The sequence below is a fragment of the Leucopleurus acutus genome, assembly GCF_964270905.1.
Source record: "Leucopleurus acutus genome assembly, chromosome: 15".
Lineage (NCBI taxonomy): Eukaryota > Metazoa > Chordata > Mammalia > Artiodactyla > Delphinidae > Leucopleurus > Leucopleurus acutus.
This window is the reverse complement of record NC_139157.1, coordinates 405,641-424,190: the sequence shown is the minus strand read 5'-3', so window position 1 is coordinate 424,190 and position 18,550 is coordinate 405,641. Positions and strand designations below refer to the sequence as shown.

Here is an 18,550-nt window from a genome sequence, read left to right as displayed (position 1 = left end):
TTTGTGCAGTGTGTGGAGAAGGTGCTGTGACTGATCGAGTGTGTCGAAAGTGGTTTGCGAAGTTTCCTGCTGGAGATTTCTCCCTGGATGATGCTCCACGGTCGGGTAGACCAGCTGAAGTTGGTAGCGATCAAATCGAGACATTAACTGAGAACAGTCAACGTTATTCCATGCAGGAGACAGCCGACATGCTCAAAATATCCAAGTCAAGAGCTGAAAATGATTTGCACCAGCTGGTTATGTGGATGTTTGGGTTCCACATAAGTTAAGCGAAAAAAACCTTCTTGACCGTATTTCCACATGTAATTCTCTACTGAAATGTAATGAAAACATTCCGTTTTTAGAACAAATTGTGACAGGTGATGAAAAGTGGTTACTGTACAGTAACGTGGAACGGAAGAGATCGTGGGGCAAGCAAAATGAACCACCACCAACCATACCAAATGCCAGTCTTCAGCCAAAGAAGGTGATGTTGTGTATATGGTGGGATTGGAAGGAAGTCCTTTATTATGAGCTCCTTCCGGAAAACCAAACGATTAATTCCAACCAGTACTGTTCCCAATTAAACCAACTGAAAGCAGCACTCGACGAAAAGCATCCAGAATTAGTCAACAGAAAATGCATAATCTTTCATCAGGATAACGCAAGGCCGCGTGTTTCTTTGATGACCAGGCAAAAACTGTTACAGCTTGGCTGGGAAGTTCTGATTCATCCTCTGTATTCACCAGACATTGCACCTTTGGATTTCCATTTATTTTGGTCTTTACAAAATTCTCTTAATGGAAAAAATTTCCATTCCCTGGAAGACTGTAAAAGGCACCTGGAACAGTTCTTTGCTCAAAAAGATAAAAAGTTTGGGGAAGATGGAATTACGAAGTTGCCTGAAAGATGGCAGAAGGTAGTGGAACAAAAGGGTGAATACATTGTTCAATAAAGTTCTTGGTGAAAATGAATAATGTGTCTTTCATTTTTACTTAAAAACTGAGGGCACTTTTTGGCCAACCCAATAGAATGATTTTTTTAAAGTGTTGTTCAAGAATCAGTGAGTAAACTTAGTATTTCTTGGCTATGTAAAGATGTTTGACTCACTAGAATCTTGCAGATCATCTTAGAAGACTATTTTATAAAATGAAATGAGGTGGAGTGGTATATTTTATGACAAGAAGGGGCTATATTTGACTCCTTCCATCATTTGGTAAACAACTATAGTGAAGTTTTCTTGTTTCAGCTCCTCTTAACATGTACTGTTGAAGGTTTCCATCTTGACACTTGTTAATACAGGTGAAAAAAGTGTTGTCACATCTTGGAGGTTTCTGTGGGTGGTAACTGGAGGTCACCAACCTGCTCTGTGGGTGAGAGCATGTGCTCCTCGTGAGGAGATGCTGTCAGGGCCCCAGCCTCTGAAGTCACCTCCCTGATGTTGTGGATTAGAATAAATGGATTTAAAACCTCAGTCGTGTTTTTCTTCCATTTGTAAAGATAATTGGAAGCTTTGTCAACTAAATGTTACAAATACACGTATGAGTCACAAGCCAGTGGTTGAATTTTGCACTGACAGCTTTTTATACCTAATTCACTATATTTTGAATGTATTAGGTAGAAGCAGTATAACACTGTCATTTTGCAAGCATGAAATTAGCTCATCCATGGAAGTTTAGAGTTTAATATATTGCGATGTCAACTCATTCTAGTCCGTTTGTATCTGAATGAATTTTTTAACTTATTGTAAATAAGCTACTGAAGTTTATCCAACCAGAATAAAGATTCAGTTTGCATGTGAGTAGTCAGCGTTTTTTATTTTGTCTTTTTTTGGCCAGGGGTGCTCTTTCAAACAGAATGCTAAATAAATATTCATTTAAATCAGACTTATGAATTAAAACCTTCATAAGTAAACTTGAGACACACAGTGTATGCAGGTTAATTTCTGGAAGTGTCACCTCTCTCGTTCTCAGAGTGCACACAAACCAGTTTTATGGTTTCTTACCCTAGGAATATGCAAGGAAAATAATCATAGGATAACTCTAAAACCCAGCGATTACATTATTTCCGTATAGAAAGCACACAGAAATGCCATGGCTTAGAGTGGAGGAGTGTATTCGTTCACTCGTGCACTTATAGCTGTAAAAGCACACTCCGGACCATCGCTTTGTTACTAGTGAGGCATCCAGCAGCCTCCACCCTGGGGTGGGTCCTCCCAGGCATCTCAGACGGTCTTCCAAGTTGTCATTCACAGAAATGACCACTTCCCTTGTCTGTCTGCGTGCCCCTCCAGGGCTCGGTTGCTCCGAAAAGCCTTGCGACTTTCCTGTCTGTCCACGGATTCAGGCAAAAACCTTTGCCAAGTGACAGAATTTGGTTTTTGAAGCTGATGTGTTTCAGAGGCAGTGTATCGTAGTTGGTGACCTACAGACCAGGTCACCTGCTGAGATCTCTGCATTGTTCTTTGGAACATCCCAACTGCCCATGGAACTCTGGGTAAAGTGTAAGGGCTACCCTTGATCTTTTCTGGCAGAGTTACACAATTTTCTCATATTGTGAAATCTTTTTACTTTGCTATTTTCAACTATTTAAAAAATGTGAAAGTCATTAATAGTTTATGGGCTGTACAAAAACAGACAATGAGCTGGACTTTGCCCACAGGCTGCTATTTGCAGACCCCTGCAAGAGGATTGTTTCCGGAAAAGCGTTTCTAAGAAGGAATAGCTGACCCTGTGATTCTCTTGGAATAATATTTCTATCTTAAAGACTAGTGCCGTTGTTTTTTTTTGTTTTTGCCAAAACAAAATTACCTTCATTTTCTTTCTTCCAAGGGAAAAGATGATTTAATAAATAATGAAAAAGTATTTTGGGGAGGAAGGAACACTTCAGCCATATCAGAAATGCAAGTGACTTTTGCTGGGCTGTTTCACTTCTGATGGTGGGAAATACATACCTGAGAATATTGAATGACATTGTGAGAAGCATAAACAGAAAAGGGGAAGAACTTCCTTTTTTGAGTCACTTAATTCTGATACCATTTGGTTAGTGAGTTTTGTTTTCTTAGTGAAGCTGTGGGATGGTTAGGTCCAGCCGTCCTTGCACTTGAGGATGCCTTACAGCCACAGGACCTACAGAAAGTCTCAGCTGCTGCTCTTGGCAGGACCTGGCCCAGCCCAGGCCTGGCCCCTCTGGGCAGAAGGAGCAGGGCTGCTGTGTCTTCCTCCAGACTCGTGCTGCCATTGATGGTGACTTGGGTAAATGAGTGAGAAGTTTTTCTTTTCTTTGATTTTAATAATTTAAACATATATATGAAATGTAGGAATAAAACACAAATTTAGTAGAATTTTAATATTTTAGGAATTTCTGTTTAATAGTTCTAGGGATGTGCTTTCCAAAGCATGGGGCTCACAGGTGCCCTGCTTATCCCAGTCTCTAGTTTGTTCAGTGCAGACTCCTAGGTACTTTACCTAGCAAAGCAGAATTTCTGCATACAGACCCCAGGAAATGTATTTTTTACAATTTTGGCAGCTGGTTCTTTTGCACAATGAAGTTTGAAAACCACTAGTCTGGGGAAATAACAGCAAACTAACAGCAAATAGGTGGTGTTTCCACCAAGCACCCCATCGCAGCTGTGCTGTGTCTCACGCCCTAAGACAGTACAGCGAGCAACACGGGTAGGAGAAAGCCCTCTTCCCCCACAATGTAGCCATTTAAAAAAGAAGACTGGTTTCAGTGAAATACATATATGCTGACCTTTTAGGGTTTCTGCTTGTTTAAACCAGGAAGTTCTGTTCATGTTTATTTCCAGTTGCTTTACACTTTAAAGCCCACGGATATCGGGAAGGGAAGAGGTTAGTGCCCTTTATTCCTTTATTGTATTTCTGCAGACGCGTGTTATAGCCTGCTAGTGCAAAGAATAATGGTAAATGGACTTTCCTCTAACTAGGGGGAACGCCTAGTTTGAAGCTGCTGTGGCTGAGCCAAGAGGCAGGACTACAGGCCCAGCGCTTGGACACACTCCTGGCCTGTTTTGACCTTTCCTCCTCGCGAGAAGAGCTGCAGGTGGTCGAGAGCCCCTTTCAAGCGTTGTGCTGCCTCCTGATCTACCTCTTTGTGCAGGTAACCTCCTTTCCTGTCGAAGCTGCTGCTGTCACCCCTCACTCCTGGCCCTCGCCTTTCGTGGGGTGTGGTGCTCTGGGATGTAGCCGTGGGTTGGTCCCCTGCACCATCTCTGCCCAGTGTCTGTTCTGTAAACTCCAGTCGTTCGAAATGCTCGGACTCAAGTGAGGGTTCCGTGTGGGCGTACATTTGAGAAGCCCCGTCTGCTGCCGGACTTGGAGGTGGGCGCTGCACCTAAGTGTGATGGAGGCTTGAGGCGTCTGACCCGTGCAGGAGCCCTGTTGCACTTTGCTCACGCTTGCTGAGCTTTTTGGGCTCTGGACTGTTCCCGTGTCCCTATGTGGGTGGTGGTTCCTGTTGGTGGGGTTTCACGTAATGGTGAGAAGGTCCAGCGCTGCAGTCCGGCTGACCTGGCTAGAGTCACAGCTCTTCCCAGAAGCACAGAGCTACCAAGGGAGACTACTTCAACTTTCCTAAGTCATCTAACAAGCGTTCGCTTTTCAACCTGCGAACGGGATCACACCTTCTTCCTGAGGCTACTGGCCAGGCATTCTGTAGAAGGCGAGAAGTGTCCTGCACAGGTGCCCAGAGAAAAGCCCACCAGGGTGGTTGTCACTGTCAGCCACCCCCACCCGCGGAGCTGGGCCACGCACGGGGTGGAGAAGGCCACAGCCACGCGTGGGGAGGCGCCGCCAGCTCCTCGTTCGTGCGGTTTGTTAGTTTATGCAGGGAGCTTACAAGGGCCACTGAAAACATTCGCCTCTTATTAGTTTCCACGTGCATGATAACGTTGGGACGCCTCAACAAAAGAAGGGCTTAAATACCTTCCATCTCCTGCTTCCCTTCCCCAGCTGAACTGTTTGTACAAGTCCTTTGCCATCAAGTGTCTGTTTCTTTAGCCATGTAGACCTTCTCACCAGCTTTCCTGATCCCCAGCAGCTGTCCCCTCCTCTGGTCTCCGTAGGTGATAGGTCTGCGTCTGCTTTGCCGTAACTATCAAGTTTTCATTTGTCTGGAATAGAAAATTATGTTTCTGTTTTTCAAACCTGAATTCATTGTCTTTAAGAAACTTATGGTAGAATTACATTTCAGGGGAATCATATACTGATTTTTCCTTTCTAAAAGTCCTCTGTCGGGCTTCCCTGGTGGCGCAGTGGTTGAGAGTCCGCCTGCCAATGCAGGGGACACAGGTTCATGCCCCGGTCCGGGAAGAACCCACATGCCACGGAGTGGCTGGGCCCGTGAGCCATGGCCGCTGAGCCTGCGCGTCCGGAGCCTGTGCTCCGCAACGGGAGAGGCCACAACAGTGAGAGGCCCGCATACCACCACCAAAAAAAAAAAAATCCTATGTCATTTTATAGCTAGTCCTGTATTTTGCATTTTGTACAAACGTGGTATATATAGTTAAATCACCCTTAGAGATTTTATTGCTTCTTTATTGGTTTCACATGCACCAGTGTCAACTTTAGTTCTGAGTAGAATTTTCCTTTATTTGCACCAGACTCAGCAAAGTGTAAATCAATAAATGATGGCAGGGTTATTTAGTATTTAAATGTAAAAATATATTTCTTTTTATATTTTTACTAAATGTACATGCATGTATTGTCAGTTAATATTTTCTGTCAATTGTTTATGAATCTACAGGTGGCTGAGGTGGACCTATAGAGGGAATTGGGAAGTGGTAGATGACCAATAGCTGAGTTTTCTCCTCCAGAAGGATCAGTGGCTTTCTTCTCAGTACTCCTTGCGAACATACGGATAGTGATGCCATGTGTTAGCGCTCCTAGGACTACGTTTTGCATTATTTTTTTCCAGCAGTAGAGATAGGTCCTTGAACCCATTCACAGCCACCCGATACAGCCCTGCTTTCTTGTCAGCTGTGCAAGTGATCGTTAGTTATGAAAATCCACTTCCAACAGGAAAAAAATTCCAAATCACAGAACAGTCACTTTACATCTCATATTTATATAACCCTGAAGCAAGACAAGCATCAGGAAAACTTCTACTTTTACCTTCTTTACACTAGTAACTGCCTTTTCAGTGAACATCTCTTTAGTGTAAGTCAGTCAGCATGAGATAGACTCAGTGTTGGTTTGACTTGCAAGGACACATTCAAATTGGAACTTTTTAAAACTAGAAAACAAATCGACACATCAGCGTTGTCCCTCAGATCAAAAGGTACTGTACTGTGCTATTATTCACGGGGATAACTTCTCTCAGGATTAATAAGACTAAAAAGGTAATTTTTAAAAAATACTGTACTTTTATATAGTTAAGCTTATATTAGATGTTTTGATGTGCTATACGGGTTAACTACATACTGTTCAGTGCACAGAATCTGTAGAGAAACAAAACCCTCTCTTTTGTTCACTTGGATTCGTGCCTCCAAGTGAGCAGCATTTTTTATCAGAGGCTTATCTGAGAAGCTTTCCTGGGAGCGTAAGTTTGCATCATAGAAAGTTTACATATTTTTTATAATCTATACTGGAGCAAATACTTTATAATAATAATATCCATTATGCAAAATTCTAAAAAATTGGTATTACTAAGACTTGCCTCCTCTGATATGTTATAGATTTGTTAATTACAAAGGTGGTGGCAGAGTATGAAATAGGTTAACTGAAAAAAATAGGACATGAAAGAGTTATTCCTTTCTCATAGGTAGTGTCTTTTAAAATCAGCCTTCTGCAGAAGTTGCTAATGGCAAGAAGTAGAACTAACTGTATGCCGACAAACCTGTCTAAGCAGAGAGAGGTGAGGGTTTATGGGTTTAAAAAAAATACTTCCTGCTTGGCCTTGCTTCCGTGGATGGGGATCTTTTTTCTTGGTCACAAGTGCTGCACGTTTGTAGATTTCTTGGTTTTTCCCTGAAATAATTACAGCTGTCATTTATACAAAGGCAGCAACTATTTTGGAGTAAACATGGAAATGGACAGTGACGGGACCAGGGTGGCATTTGGTGGCTGAGCCTTGTGACCCTGTGAGGAGGGTGCAGAGGTGTTGCCGATGGCCGGGCCTGGCGCCGTCTTTGATCTCCATCCCCTCTTCCTTTCCAGGGTCCATCTCTTTCTCCATATCTCTGTCTCTCCTTGCTTCTCACTCACACTTTGGTTAGACTCTTTGATTCCACAAAGGATGGGAGGGGACTCATATCTGGGGAATCCTGGTTTCCTTTAAACTGGGATCTGAGGACACAGTTGATGTCTGGGGCTGGCAAGGGTGGGTGTTTATCCCAGCTCTCATCACTCTGGCTCAGGCCAGCTGTGGGTGCTCTCCGTCTGCAAACCCCTGAATTGTCAGTTCTGGAAATATGTGTCAAAACTTGATGACCTGTGTTGCTCCAAGACTTAGACTTGGTCATAGCTCAGGCTTTCCCCAGGCGCTCTGGAGCGTTCTGCCTTGCTAATGAATAACAGGCTCCCCAGTCCAGCTTGGCCCTAGGTGTCGTGGAGATTTTCACACCAGGGACTGTGGGTGGTGGGAGAAAAGACCCTGCTCACCTCCACTGGCGTCTCTTCTGCTGCCTGTGTGTGTGTGTGTGTGTGTGTGTGTGTGTGTGTGTGTGCACATGCATGCGTCCCCTGCCTATATTTGGTCCGAGCTGGTTTTCCTGGGGCTGACGCTGGCTCTCTCTCCCACGCAGGTGGACACCCTCTGTTTGGAGGATCTACATGCCTTCATTGCACAGGCGCTGTGCCTCGAAGGAAAGACCACCATGGAGCTTGCAGACTTGCAGGTACTGACTGTCACACCTCTAAGGATGGCCCGCCTGACCAAAGGGGTGGCACACTTGCCAGCCTTCTTTACATTTGGTTGTTTTACAGGAACATTCCCCATGACTTATTTATTTTGTAACTGGAAATTTTTACCTTCTGAACCCCTTGACTCATTTGACCCACCTCCTACCCCGCCTCTGGCAACCACCAATCTGTTCTCTGTGTCTATCAGTTTGTTTTTGTTTTTGTTTTGTTTTGTTTTAAGATTCCACATAGAAGTGAAATCGTATGTCATTTGTCTTCCTCTGATTTATTTCACTTAGCGTCATGCCCTCAATCCATGTTGTCACAAATGACGAGATTTCATTCTTTTTTTACGGCTGAATAATATTCCATTGTGTGTGTGTATGTATGTGTGTGTGTATAACAGTTTCTTTATCCATTGCACTCATCGGTGGACACTTACACTTAGGTTGTTTGCGTGTCTTGACTGTTGTAAATAGTGCTGCCGTGAACATAGGAGTGCAGATCTCCTCGAGATAGTATTTTTATTTTTTTCTGATAAATACCCAGAAGTGGAATTACTGGATCATATAGTAGTTCTATTTTTAACTTTTAAGAGCCTCCATGCTGTTTTTCAGAGTGGCTGCACCAATTTACGTTCCCACCAATGGTGCATAAAGGTTCCCTTTTCTCCACACCCTCTCCAACATTTGTTATTTCTTGCTTTTTGATGATGGCCATTCTGACAGTTACGAGGTGATATCTCATTGTGGTTTTGATTTGCATTTCCCTGATGATTAGTGATGTTGAGCACCTTTTCATGTCCCTGTTGGCCATCTGTATGTGTTCTTTGGAAAAATGTCTATTCAGATCTTCTGCCCATTTTTTAATCAGATTGTTTTGTTTTTTTGCTATTGAGTTGTATGAGTTATTTATATATTTTGAATATTAACCCCTTCTCAGATACATGATTTGCAAATGATTTCTCCCATTCAGTAGGTTACCTTTTCATTTTGTTGATGGTTTCCTTTTCCGTGCAGAAGCTTTTTTTCCTTTTTTTTTCGGTATAGTTGATGTACAATAGTATATGTTACAGATATACAGCACAATGATTCACAGTTTTAAAGGTTATATTCCATTTATAGTTTTTATAGTTATTATAAAATATTGGCTTTATTCCCTGTGTTGTACAATATATCTGTGTAGCTTGTTTTTTTTATACATAGTAGTTTATACCTTTTAATCTGCAGAAGCATTTTAGTTTGCTGTATTCTCACTTGTTTATTTTTGCCTTTGCTGCCTGTGCTTTGGGTGTCAAATCCAAAAAAGTCATTGCCAAGACTGATGTCAAGGAGCTTACTGCCTGTGTTTTTTTCTAGTAGTTTTATTTTTTCTGCTCTTATGTTCAAGTCTTTAATCCATTTTGAGTTGATCTTTGTGTATGGTGTAGATACAGTTTCATTGTTTTGTATATGACTGTCCAGTTTTCCCAATATCACTTGTAGAGACTGTCCTTTCCCCATGGTATATCCTTGGCTCCTTTGTTGACCACTTATGCATGGATTTTTTTCTGGGCTCTCTGTTCTGTTCTGTTGATCTTTGTGTCTGTTTTTGCGACAGTACTAACTGTTTTGTTTACTGTAGCTTTGAGATACAGTCACAAGTCAGGGAGTGTTATGCCTCCAGCTTTGTTCTTTTTTCTCAAGATGGCTTTGGCTATTTGGGGTCTTTTGTTCCTTACAAATTTTAGGAGTGTCCTATTTCTGTGAAAAATGCCATTGGTATTTTGATTGGATTGCATGGAATCTGTAGATTGCCTTGGGTAGTATGGTCATTTTAACAATATTCATTCTTCCAATCCATGAGCATGGTATATCTTTCCATTTGTGGAAAGGTCCTTTTAAATGATATGTGTATTTACACGTTTATTAAAAATCCAGGTGATGGGGCTTCCCTGGTGGCGCAGTGGTTGAGAGTCTGCCTGCCGATGCAGGGGACCACGGGTTCGTGCCCCGGTCCGGGAAGATCCCACATACCACAGAGCGGCTGGGCCCGTGAGCCATGGCCGCTGAGCCTGCATGTCCAGAGCCTGTGCTCCGCAACGGGAGAGGCCGCAACAGTGAGAGGCCCGCGTACCGCCAAAAAAAAAAAAAAAATCCAGGTGATTAGATTATATTTGTAAAGATTATATCACATTTTATATATATATACTGTACACACATTCATTTACAGACGTAGAAGTCTGCTATATATGAAATCAAAGAATACAGGAACCCTTAATCTGCAGGAATATAAAAAAAGAAAGAAGAAAAACAGTATTACTTGGCACTAAAAAAAAAAGACAGGCATTTTTATAAAGCAGGGAAGGCAGTGACCAAGGACACTGGTCTCCTGGGTGCTGAGAGCACGGTGGGGCCAGGCCGTCCATCTGTCAGTCAGTCTCCAGTCGCTACTCTGTCCTCTCTGAATGCTGGGAATGTACTTGCTAGTTTTCCTGTCAGTGTCGTAACTGTCCGTGTGTGCGTTCAGCCTACAGCTCTAGAAGACAGGGACTGCTCACGTGGTCCTTTCATACTTGGTTTGTACAGCCCATATGAACACACGTGCATGCGTATAGATAGAGATGCAGGTGCATGGCTAGCAGGGAAAGTCAGTTAAGTAATATTCTGAATTGTATAGCAAGTAAGTCCCCCGTCTTAAGCGACTTGAAAGGGGGAGGGTGGATTCTTAGATTCTTCTATCTGTATCATTTAAGACAGGGATGCCTCAGCCAGAGAATAATCACGGGTAAGGTATCACATGTCATGATGTGTGAGTTCCTGTGGTCACTTGCCCCCGTCCTTTCTTGGTTCCTGCCCATCGGGCGGTGGTGGGAGGAGCCCTGGGCCTCAGGAACCCTGGCTCCTGCTGTGTCCTGTGAGCAGTACCTCTAACTTGGGTGCCCTGTGTGCCTGTCCAGGAATGTAAAAGGGGTGCACGTAGCTGCCTTGCTCACCCCCAGGGTTTCGTCAGACTTGGGCACGTGCCCAGAGTGTTGTGTAAAGTCCTCTATGAAGCTTACTGTCACTGAGCCTAGCGGAGCCCAGGCCTGGCGTCCCAGCCAGACTGCGTGCTCTCAGAGCCTCTTTGCTCCGCCCCAGGGTGCTCCGTGGTTTAAATTTGCTTTCAGTCTTTCCTTTTGGAATGAGCCAAAGAGACACTGGGGCTTTGTTTGCCTGTCAGTTCCTCTCTGCTGCATTGGGTCCCTGAAACCAACAAAACGATAAACCATCTGCTTTCAGGGGGAGGCCCCCAACTGCTGGAACATTCCAGGCTCACCTCTCCCACCCCCGGCGCTCGGGGAGACCTATCTGAGCCACCCTGAAGCCTAGCTTACAGGAGGTGGCTGGCATCTTTCCTGGCACTACCAGGGCTCCTTGGAAAGTTCTTGGTCTTTTTTTTTTTTTTTTTTCTTTTTCCCTTGCGGTACGCGGGCCTCTCGCTGTTGTGGCCTCTTCCGTTGTGGAGCACAGGCTCCGGACGCGCAGGCCCAGCAACCACGGCTCACGGGCCCAGCCGCCCCGCGGCACATGGGATCCTCCCGGACCGGGGCACGAACCCGCATCCCCTGCATCAGCAGGCGGACTCCCAACCACTGCACCACCAGGGAAGCCCTCTTGGTCATTTTTGATTGGGAAATTAAAAGGAAAAGAAATAGGAGTTAATGGAAAGGAAAATTCTGTTCTGAAATTTGAGCTGTACCACATTAGCAAGGGGTCTGCTGTGAGCATAGCATCTCATCGCCCCGGTGAGGATGTTTCAAGATTTACTGGACACGTGACGATTGGGGCTGCTCCACGGCTGGACCCTCTCTGCCTCCTATTGGGTGCCGGTCGAAGGCCCAGTGCTCAGCACATTTCGTATTGAAGGCAGTGCTGTGCCTTGGCGCTGAGTGCACGGGACCACAGGCAGTTCAGTCAGAGCCCTGCGTCTTGGGCTTAGACTCCAGAGTGCGTTGGAGCCACATTAAGAGGCCACAGCTCCTTTTCCACATGGGTTCCCCAGCGTCGTGTCATCCCCCCAGCAGCCATGCACCTCTCAGGTGGGGAGCAAACGCAGCGTGTGTGAAAAGCAGGTGTAGACGTCTTCATCGAGAGACCTCTACGTAATATTGCCTTGGCTGGTAAATCCTCACTTTCTAAATCACTCTAAGTCCCATAGGCAAAAATGAAAATGCTTTGAGGACGTACTGAGATCACATTCTCAGAGCACATCAAAATAGTATGTATGCTTTGCTGATTAACTCACTGGAACAGCCACAGAAACACAGGATTGTGTAAAAGTACACTCAGATTTAGAAAAATGCTTTCATTATTAGGCAGCTCAAAATTGGATGAATGAGTGAATAGTAGAAATAGAATCTATTGAAAGTTTTAGTAGACTTTTTAAAGTTGTTTTGTAAACATAGGAGATGAGTGCTCCAGACAGATTAAATTAGATGAATGGGTAGGAAACCTGGTTTCCATATTTTCCTCATTTTTATTCTCTCTGGCATGCTTACGACTTTCAAATGCTTTTCCCAGGCAGGATATCGTTGAGTGACTTTGGGAGGGAAGAGAGGTAATGAGAGGGCTTAGGGTGCCTGGAGCCCAGAGTCCAGAAGGCCTGGTGCCCAGCGGTGGCAGCAGTCCCAGTTTCGCGTGGTTTGTATCACAGTACAGGTCCTGGTACTCGGTCCAGAAGATGCGGTCTTTCCGGGTGAGCACGAGCGTTGTAAAGAGACCGTAAGGTGCACAGTGGGGAACACGGCTGACGAGCCCTTGAGGGAACTGGCCGTGAGGGCTGGTCACGCCTCCTCCCTGAGTCCATCTGCAGTGCTCAGACAGGTTCTCCGGGCGAGAGGAGCCCAGGGAGAATGGCTGTGCCCTTGGGAGGGGGCTGGGGGCCCTTGTTAAGTGAAGGCGTGTGGGTGTGAGGGCAGCGACGGAGCCGGCGGGACGCCTCCTTGAGAGTCGCCTCCTTGAGAGTCGGGAGAGATCTTGGCCCGCCCTCCCGGGCCCGTAACGGTTCAGCAGCGTCGGATCTCTCCCCTACCAGACACCCGGGGTGTGCGCTCGGGCAGGAGAGAGCGAGGGAGGGCCAAACCCAGCCCGCCCCCGACACAGCCACGCTCAGTCACTCACACATTGTCTGTGGACGCGTTCACATCCCAGCCGCAAAACCGGGTGGTTGCGATAGATGCTGTCTGCCCTTCCCAGACAGCTGGCCAGCAGCCCTGGGCATGAACCTGAGAGCTGGTTGGTGGGCACGGACGCTCAGGGTCAGAGGAGGGGTCCGTGTGTACATGCCTGGCATAGTTCACAGCTGCCCAGCTTTAGAATCTGAGCTATTCACATTTGGGTTTTCGTCCCTCTCCTGTTTTTGTCTTGAATCATAAGCAGATGTTACAACTTCTTGCTGCTTCTTACTACAAACATTCAGGTATTAAGACTTCAGCACTCTGGCTTTGATACTGTCTCTAGCCTCTGTTCTCCCCTTTCCAGGCCACTCACACCCCAGGGTAGATTAAAGATTTTGACGCTCAGAATCTGCACTTTTCCAAGTAGGCTGGCCTTCCAGGCCCTCTGATTCTGTCTGCCCTGGTGCCTGTCTTGCAGTCCAGCCCCCGTGAAGCAGGCCCTCCACAGACCCCAGCTTTCCATGCCCACCAAGACCCAGCGCTCACCACCAAGGTGACTTCTTTCCTTCTGCAAATACCTGTAGTTACTCCTGGTTACCTGTTTTTGGCAATTACACAGGTGATGTGTGATCCCTCTTCCAGTGTTGCAGGATCTGCTTCAGAACCGTGTTCTTCCTTTTCTCAGCGTGGGTCTCTTACTGTAATGCTGCTCTTGGATACGTGTCCCCTTTCTCATGTCGTTCAGACTGTTCTTAAACTCCTTGGCTTGTGGCTTCTTCAAGAGTGGGGACTCCGCTTTATTCATCTTTGTGTATTCTCTGGTACCTATGCTTCTGAGTAACTTAGCAGGTACTCAGCTAGTATTTGTTCAAATGAATTGAGATACATCCTTCCTGGGGCAGAGTAGGGGGCAGGTCAAGTGTTTATAACTTCCATGGAGCCCCCTTGTGTGTCGTATGTACTCAAATAATTGTCAGTTTGCTTAATGTTTGTAGAAACCGCTGTGATGTTGGTAGATGTCCTTTTTATCTTCACGAATAAGAGCCTTTCACATAAAATGTGTTTTTCTACAGCAGAAACGGACCTCAGACGTAATTTCAGTTTCACCTTTCTTTTTCTACAGCAATGTGCTTTCTTTTACAAACCCCATCCCATTGGTTGCGGTATATATTCCGGGGTTGAGCGGGTGGGCACCCCCCGAGACACTGTGCCAACTCGCTCTACCAGTGGGGGCCGGGCTCCCCCGCCCCGCTGCCCCCGTGCCTGCTCACCTCCCACATCAGCCGGGCAGCAAAGCTCTGACACCTTGCACAGAGTTTCTTCCGCAGACCCCACCTGCCAGAGGCGGAGCTCGCTGGCTGCCTGGCAGTCCCCCTGCGGGCTCTGAGCTCCACTCCCCCGAGGCCCCTCCCCTTCCTGCCCCACGCCTGCCCCTTCCTCTTGCTCACTCTTCACACGTGGGGCACATCGGAGGTCTTTCAGGTTCTCCGGGGGTGAGGCTTTTGAAAGTGAGAGGTCAGAACTTGGCAGTTTTGCCCTTTCCTGTCCCCAGGTATTGATGGCACAGAGGCTTAGGTGACTGAAGGCCTTAAGGAAGAACGGGAAGAAGGGTGGAGTTATGGTTACAATTACCTTACTACATTTTTTGGTAAAGATTAGCCTTTTACCATTCTTTCAGTCCTGGGCCCTTTCTGCAGTTTTGTACTTGTAAACATAATGGCAGACCTCATGGTGGTCGTGGACCCTGGAGCCACCTTCCTTCTGACTGGATCACTCAAGGCTGCAAGAGCTGCCTGAGATGAGGCGACGGGGCGGGGGAGATGAGTGCAGCTTCGAAGCCATAGGACGTCTGCATGTGTTCAGGTGGCTCTGAGTCTGGAGAGGGGTCAGGACCAAGGAGGTGGTCTGGAGTGGACATTGCGGGTGGTAACACTGTGGGAATAGCAGGCTTCATCCTGCCAGCCGTACGTGGGCTGTGCTGCTCCCATAGGTATTTCCTCTGTCACATAGTTTTTCGTGAAGGAAAACTTGACTTCAGACCAAGCTGCATGTTCTCTTCTTTCCTCTGTTCTTGGGTCCTTTCTGTGAGCCACAAAGCACTCTAGTAGGAATTGTTTTTCCTGTTTGTTACCTGTGGTTATCCATTCTGAACCTTAGGTGTAGGTCAGGATGGAGTTGGAAGTTAGGAGTGTGTTCAGAGGCTGTCTCCTCATGCCCTGCACGTGCGGGGGCTGCAGATCAGAAGGTTATGGTTGGCAGGCCTGTCAGTCCTGCCGGACCCAGCACGCCCGAGAAAGCCACTGACTTGGGCCAGGTGGAGATTTTGTTTCTATGTGTGGTGAGTTCAGAAAACCTGCAGTTGTTCCACAGGGTATTGTGGGTATTTTAGTGATGTTACAGGGTGCTACAGCTGGCCCAATCCTATGACAGGCGGCCCTTGCCAGTTTCTCACTTATTTCATTTTACTCTCTTCCGCTTTTGTTCCTTGCAAGTGTCCATTTAAATTCTAGGAGTGCATCTCAACACAGTTTACTTTTGCCTGGATTAAAGATGTGGCGTAAAAACGACATTGGATAAGAACGTGTACAGGAGAAATGGAATTTTCATCTCGCTTGCTGAGGGCAGGAGCCGTGTAACGACTGCCCACGCAGGCCTCAGTGTTACCCTTGGGGCAGCACCTGTCGTCTCTCGTGGTGACCCTGTGTTCGCGAGAAAGAAGAGCTTTCTGGGTGCACTACTGCTGGTGCCTCGTTAAACGGTGCCCTGCCTCTGATTTCTTTTTCCCTCTAAGGTAGGATCAGAAGGTGGTAGGCTTCCCCACACAGCCTTCACATGTCACTTATTTACATGTAAATCCAGCAGCTGTTTTTAAAGTACCCACTGTGCGGACAGCCCTCCTGCAGTGACCCACCTGACACGCTTACCCCTGCTGTGTTCTCACAGGCTTATCTGTGTGTCAGACAGATGCACTCGTGTTATCCTCCACTTAAAGATGAGTGGCTCTCCAGGGCCTACCAGGTAGTGTCGGCATCCTCCGTACAGACGCAGAGCCCTGCTCCTGTGGTTCCCGTCTTCTCCCCCAACACACTCATCACGAGTCACGTGCTTGACTCCCTGTCTCCTGCCTGTTGGCTCGCGTCTCTCCCCGTCCTGGGGGTTGGAGCTGACTCTGGTACCTGGCCCGTGGTTGTGTGGGTGATGTGTAGGTGCCAGCCACCGGCGCCGCTGCCTCAGGCGGCCTCCTGCCCCTGAGCAGCACCGCGTCTTGATTCACGGCAGGAGGGAGTGCTGGACGGAGACGGGAGGGTTGGAAGGTAAAGTTGGGAAGCTGCTGGGCTCCGGGGGACTGTTAGTACTGGATTCGAGCCCTGTGCCACCCCTGTTGGACGCAGAGAGTCTGGGGGTCACAGGTAAGTTACTCAGCGCAACATGAGAAGCCTGCAGGGGAGGATCTCAGCAGACGGCCCCATTTGCGGTGGCCTCTGCCCTCAGGAGCCATCTTTAACAAGCTCTCCTGGAAGCCGCGGGACCCCTGTGTGACTCAGGAGGGCTGAGGAGCAGCCGGCTGTTAGGAAAAGCCGGACCAGCCCCTCGTGCGCCTGCCCCGCAAGGTTCAGGCGGCCTCCTTGGGCTTGTGTTGTACAGTTGTGCCTGCCTGTAGCCACAGAGAACTTAGGTGCAGAACCGCCTGAGTCCAACCGGCCTTTCAGACCAGAGGAGCTCAGAGTTTGCCTTTGCTTTGTTTTCTGGTGAGTGGTAACGAGTCTGCAGTGCTCTCCTTGCCGTGTCTGGATTTCCACCTGGTTTTAGGACAGTCGCTCTGGTGAAGCAATGCCTGAAAGGGAGCATCGGCTGACTAGGGGGTTTTGGCCTCCATGTATACATAACTGCTAATACCTTAGCGTATAAACACCACACAGTTGAGCTGTTTACTGTTAAAATATTGACTGTGAGGCTTTGCAGCGTTAGAACTGGTCTTTCTGGTTTCTGTGTCCGCATTAGATGCTCCATCACCTCAGCAGGAAGTGCTCAGGGCTCGGCTCCTCCTTGTCTTCATTCCAAAGCACCTTGAATCCTGTTTCCAAAATACGGCCGCTTTTATTTATGACTTTTATTGGTAAGGCCATACCTTAGCCACATGGAATTAGTCCGTGCTCACCAGCGACTCCGAGTCTGGATTCAGGGTCAGCCTTCTGCCACACTGACTTGTTCCCTAAATTCCAGTTCTTTGGGGAAGAAGAAGAGTTGCTGTGTGACTTTCTCTGTTGCTGGAAGATACCCGCAGATTTTGATTCTGCAACCTGTGAAAATCTTCTGCTCTTTCAACACAACCAACTGTTTATTTTTGGAATACAGACTTGGTTTAACATTTGAAAACCGGTGTGATTCACTTCGTTAGTACCACGCATGGTGCAGAGAAAGTATTCGGTTGGATTCAGTGCCTGTTTGTCGTAAAAAGTCTCGGCAGACCAGGACTGGAAGGGAATTTCCTTAATCCAACAAAGAGTATCTACAACAGAAATCAGACCTGATGGTAAAACAGTGGACGTTTTTCCACTCTGGTGGGAGTGAGTCAGGGGTGCCTTCTTTCACCACTTCCCTTACACTGGAAGAAAAGAATAAAACTGTCATTATTGACAGGTGGCGTGATTGTGTATATGGAAAATCCAGATCCACAGGGCAACCATTAGAATTACTAAGCAAATTTAACAGGGGCTGGTGCAGAGTCAACATACACAATCCAGGTATATTCTACAGAAACAATAACAAGTAAAAATAGCCCCCGCATTTTTTGTGTTTACACTAACATCAAAGAAAAAATATGAAGTCCTTAGGAAAAATCAACAGCTGGGCCAGGTCTCCACACTGGCAACCATAAAGCATTGCTGACAGGATGCGCTCCTGGGCTGGAAACAGGCTCACTGTTTAAAGATGCCCGTTGTCCGCAGCGTGGTTCATAGGCTCAGCATCCCCAGTCAGCCCTGCAGGCAGTGGCGTGTGACAGCCCGGAGGGGTGAATGGCCTGGGGAGACCCCAGCAACGTCAGCCCAGGGAAGCCGGAGCCCGTGTGTGCACTGCACTTCCGGAGCCGGTTCCGTCAGCTCACTGGCGAGCAAGCCTGTTCCTGCTTTGAGGAGTCGGTTAGCGCTGCCTCTGGGGACAGTGGGTGTGACAGGGAGGGGCAGAGGGGCTTCTGTGGTCCTGGTGACATTTGCTTTGTGGCCCAGGTGTTGGTTGCCTGGTTTGTTTGAGAATTCAAGTGGCGCACATAGGATCTGTGCTTTGCAGAGTGGTATACTTCATTTAAACTTTACTTTAAGACAGACAGACAGGTGTCAAAGAGATGAGCAGAAACTGACTCCATTACTGGAAAATGTGCTTCATGAGAGAACTGCCCCCAATACTCAGAAAATACGCAGCCTCTGCGTCAGTTCACCTGACCTTGAGCAGCCATGGTGGGTGCCCTGACCTGGGGCTGAGACCTGCCCCGACCCGTGCGGCCTGCAGTGCAGCCTCGGGGCTGGGCGCTTTGCAAAGGGGAATGCGGGAGGTGGAGAAGGTCCAGCGGTGGGCA

The 18,550-nt window shown here is 47.1% G+C and overlaps 1 protein-coding gene across 5 annotated transcripts in view; it reads left to right on the top strand.

Moving 5' to 3' along the window:
- Positions 1–18,550, top strand: part of FAM120B (family with sequence similarity 120 member B) — a 71,815-nt gene that overhangs the window by 32,858 nt on the left and 20,407 nt on the right. For all 5 annotated transcript variants that reach the window (XM_082855818.1, XM_082855822.1, XM_082855821.1 and 2 more), the window contains 2 exons: positions 3,926–4,098; positions 7,742–7,834. In XM_082855818.1, coding sequence (XP_082711944.1) covers positions 3,926–4,098; positions 7,742–7,834 — 266 coding nt within the window. The remainder of the gene's footprint in view (positions 1–3,925; positions 4,099–7,741; positions 7,835–18,550) is intronic.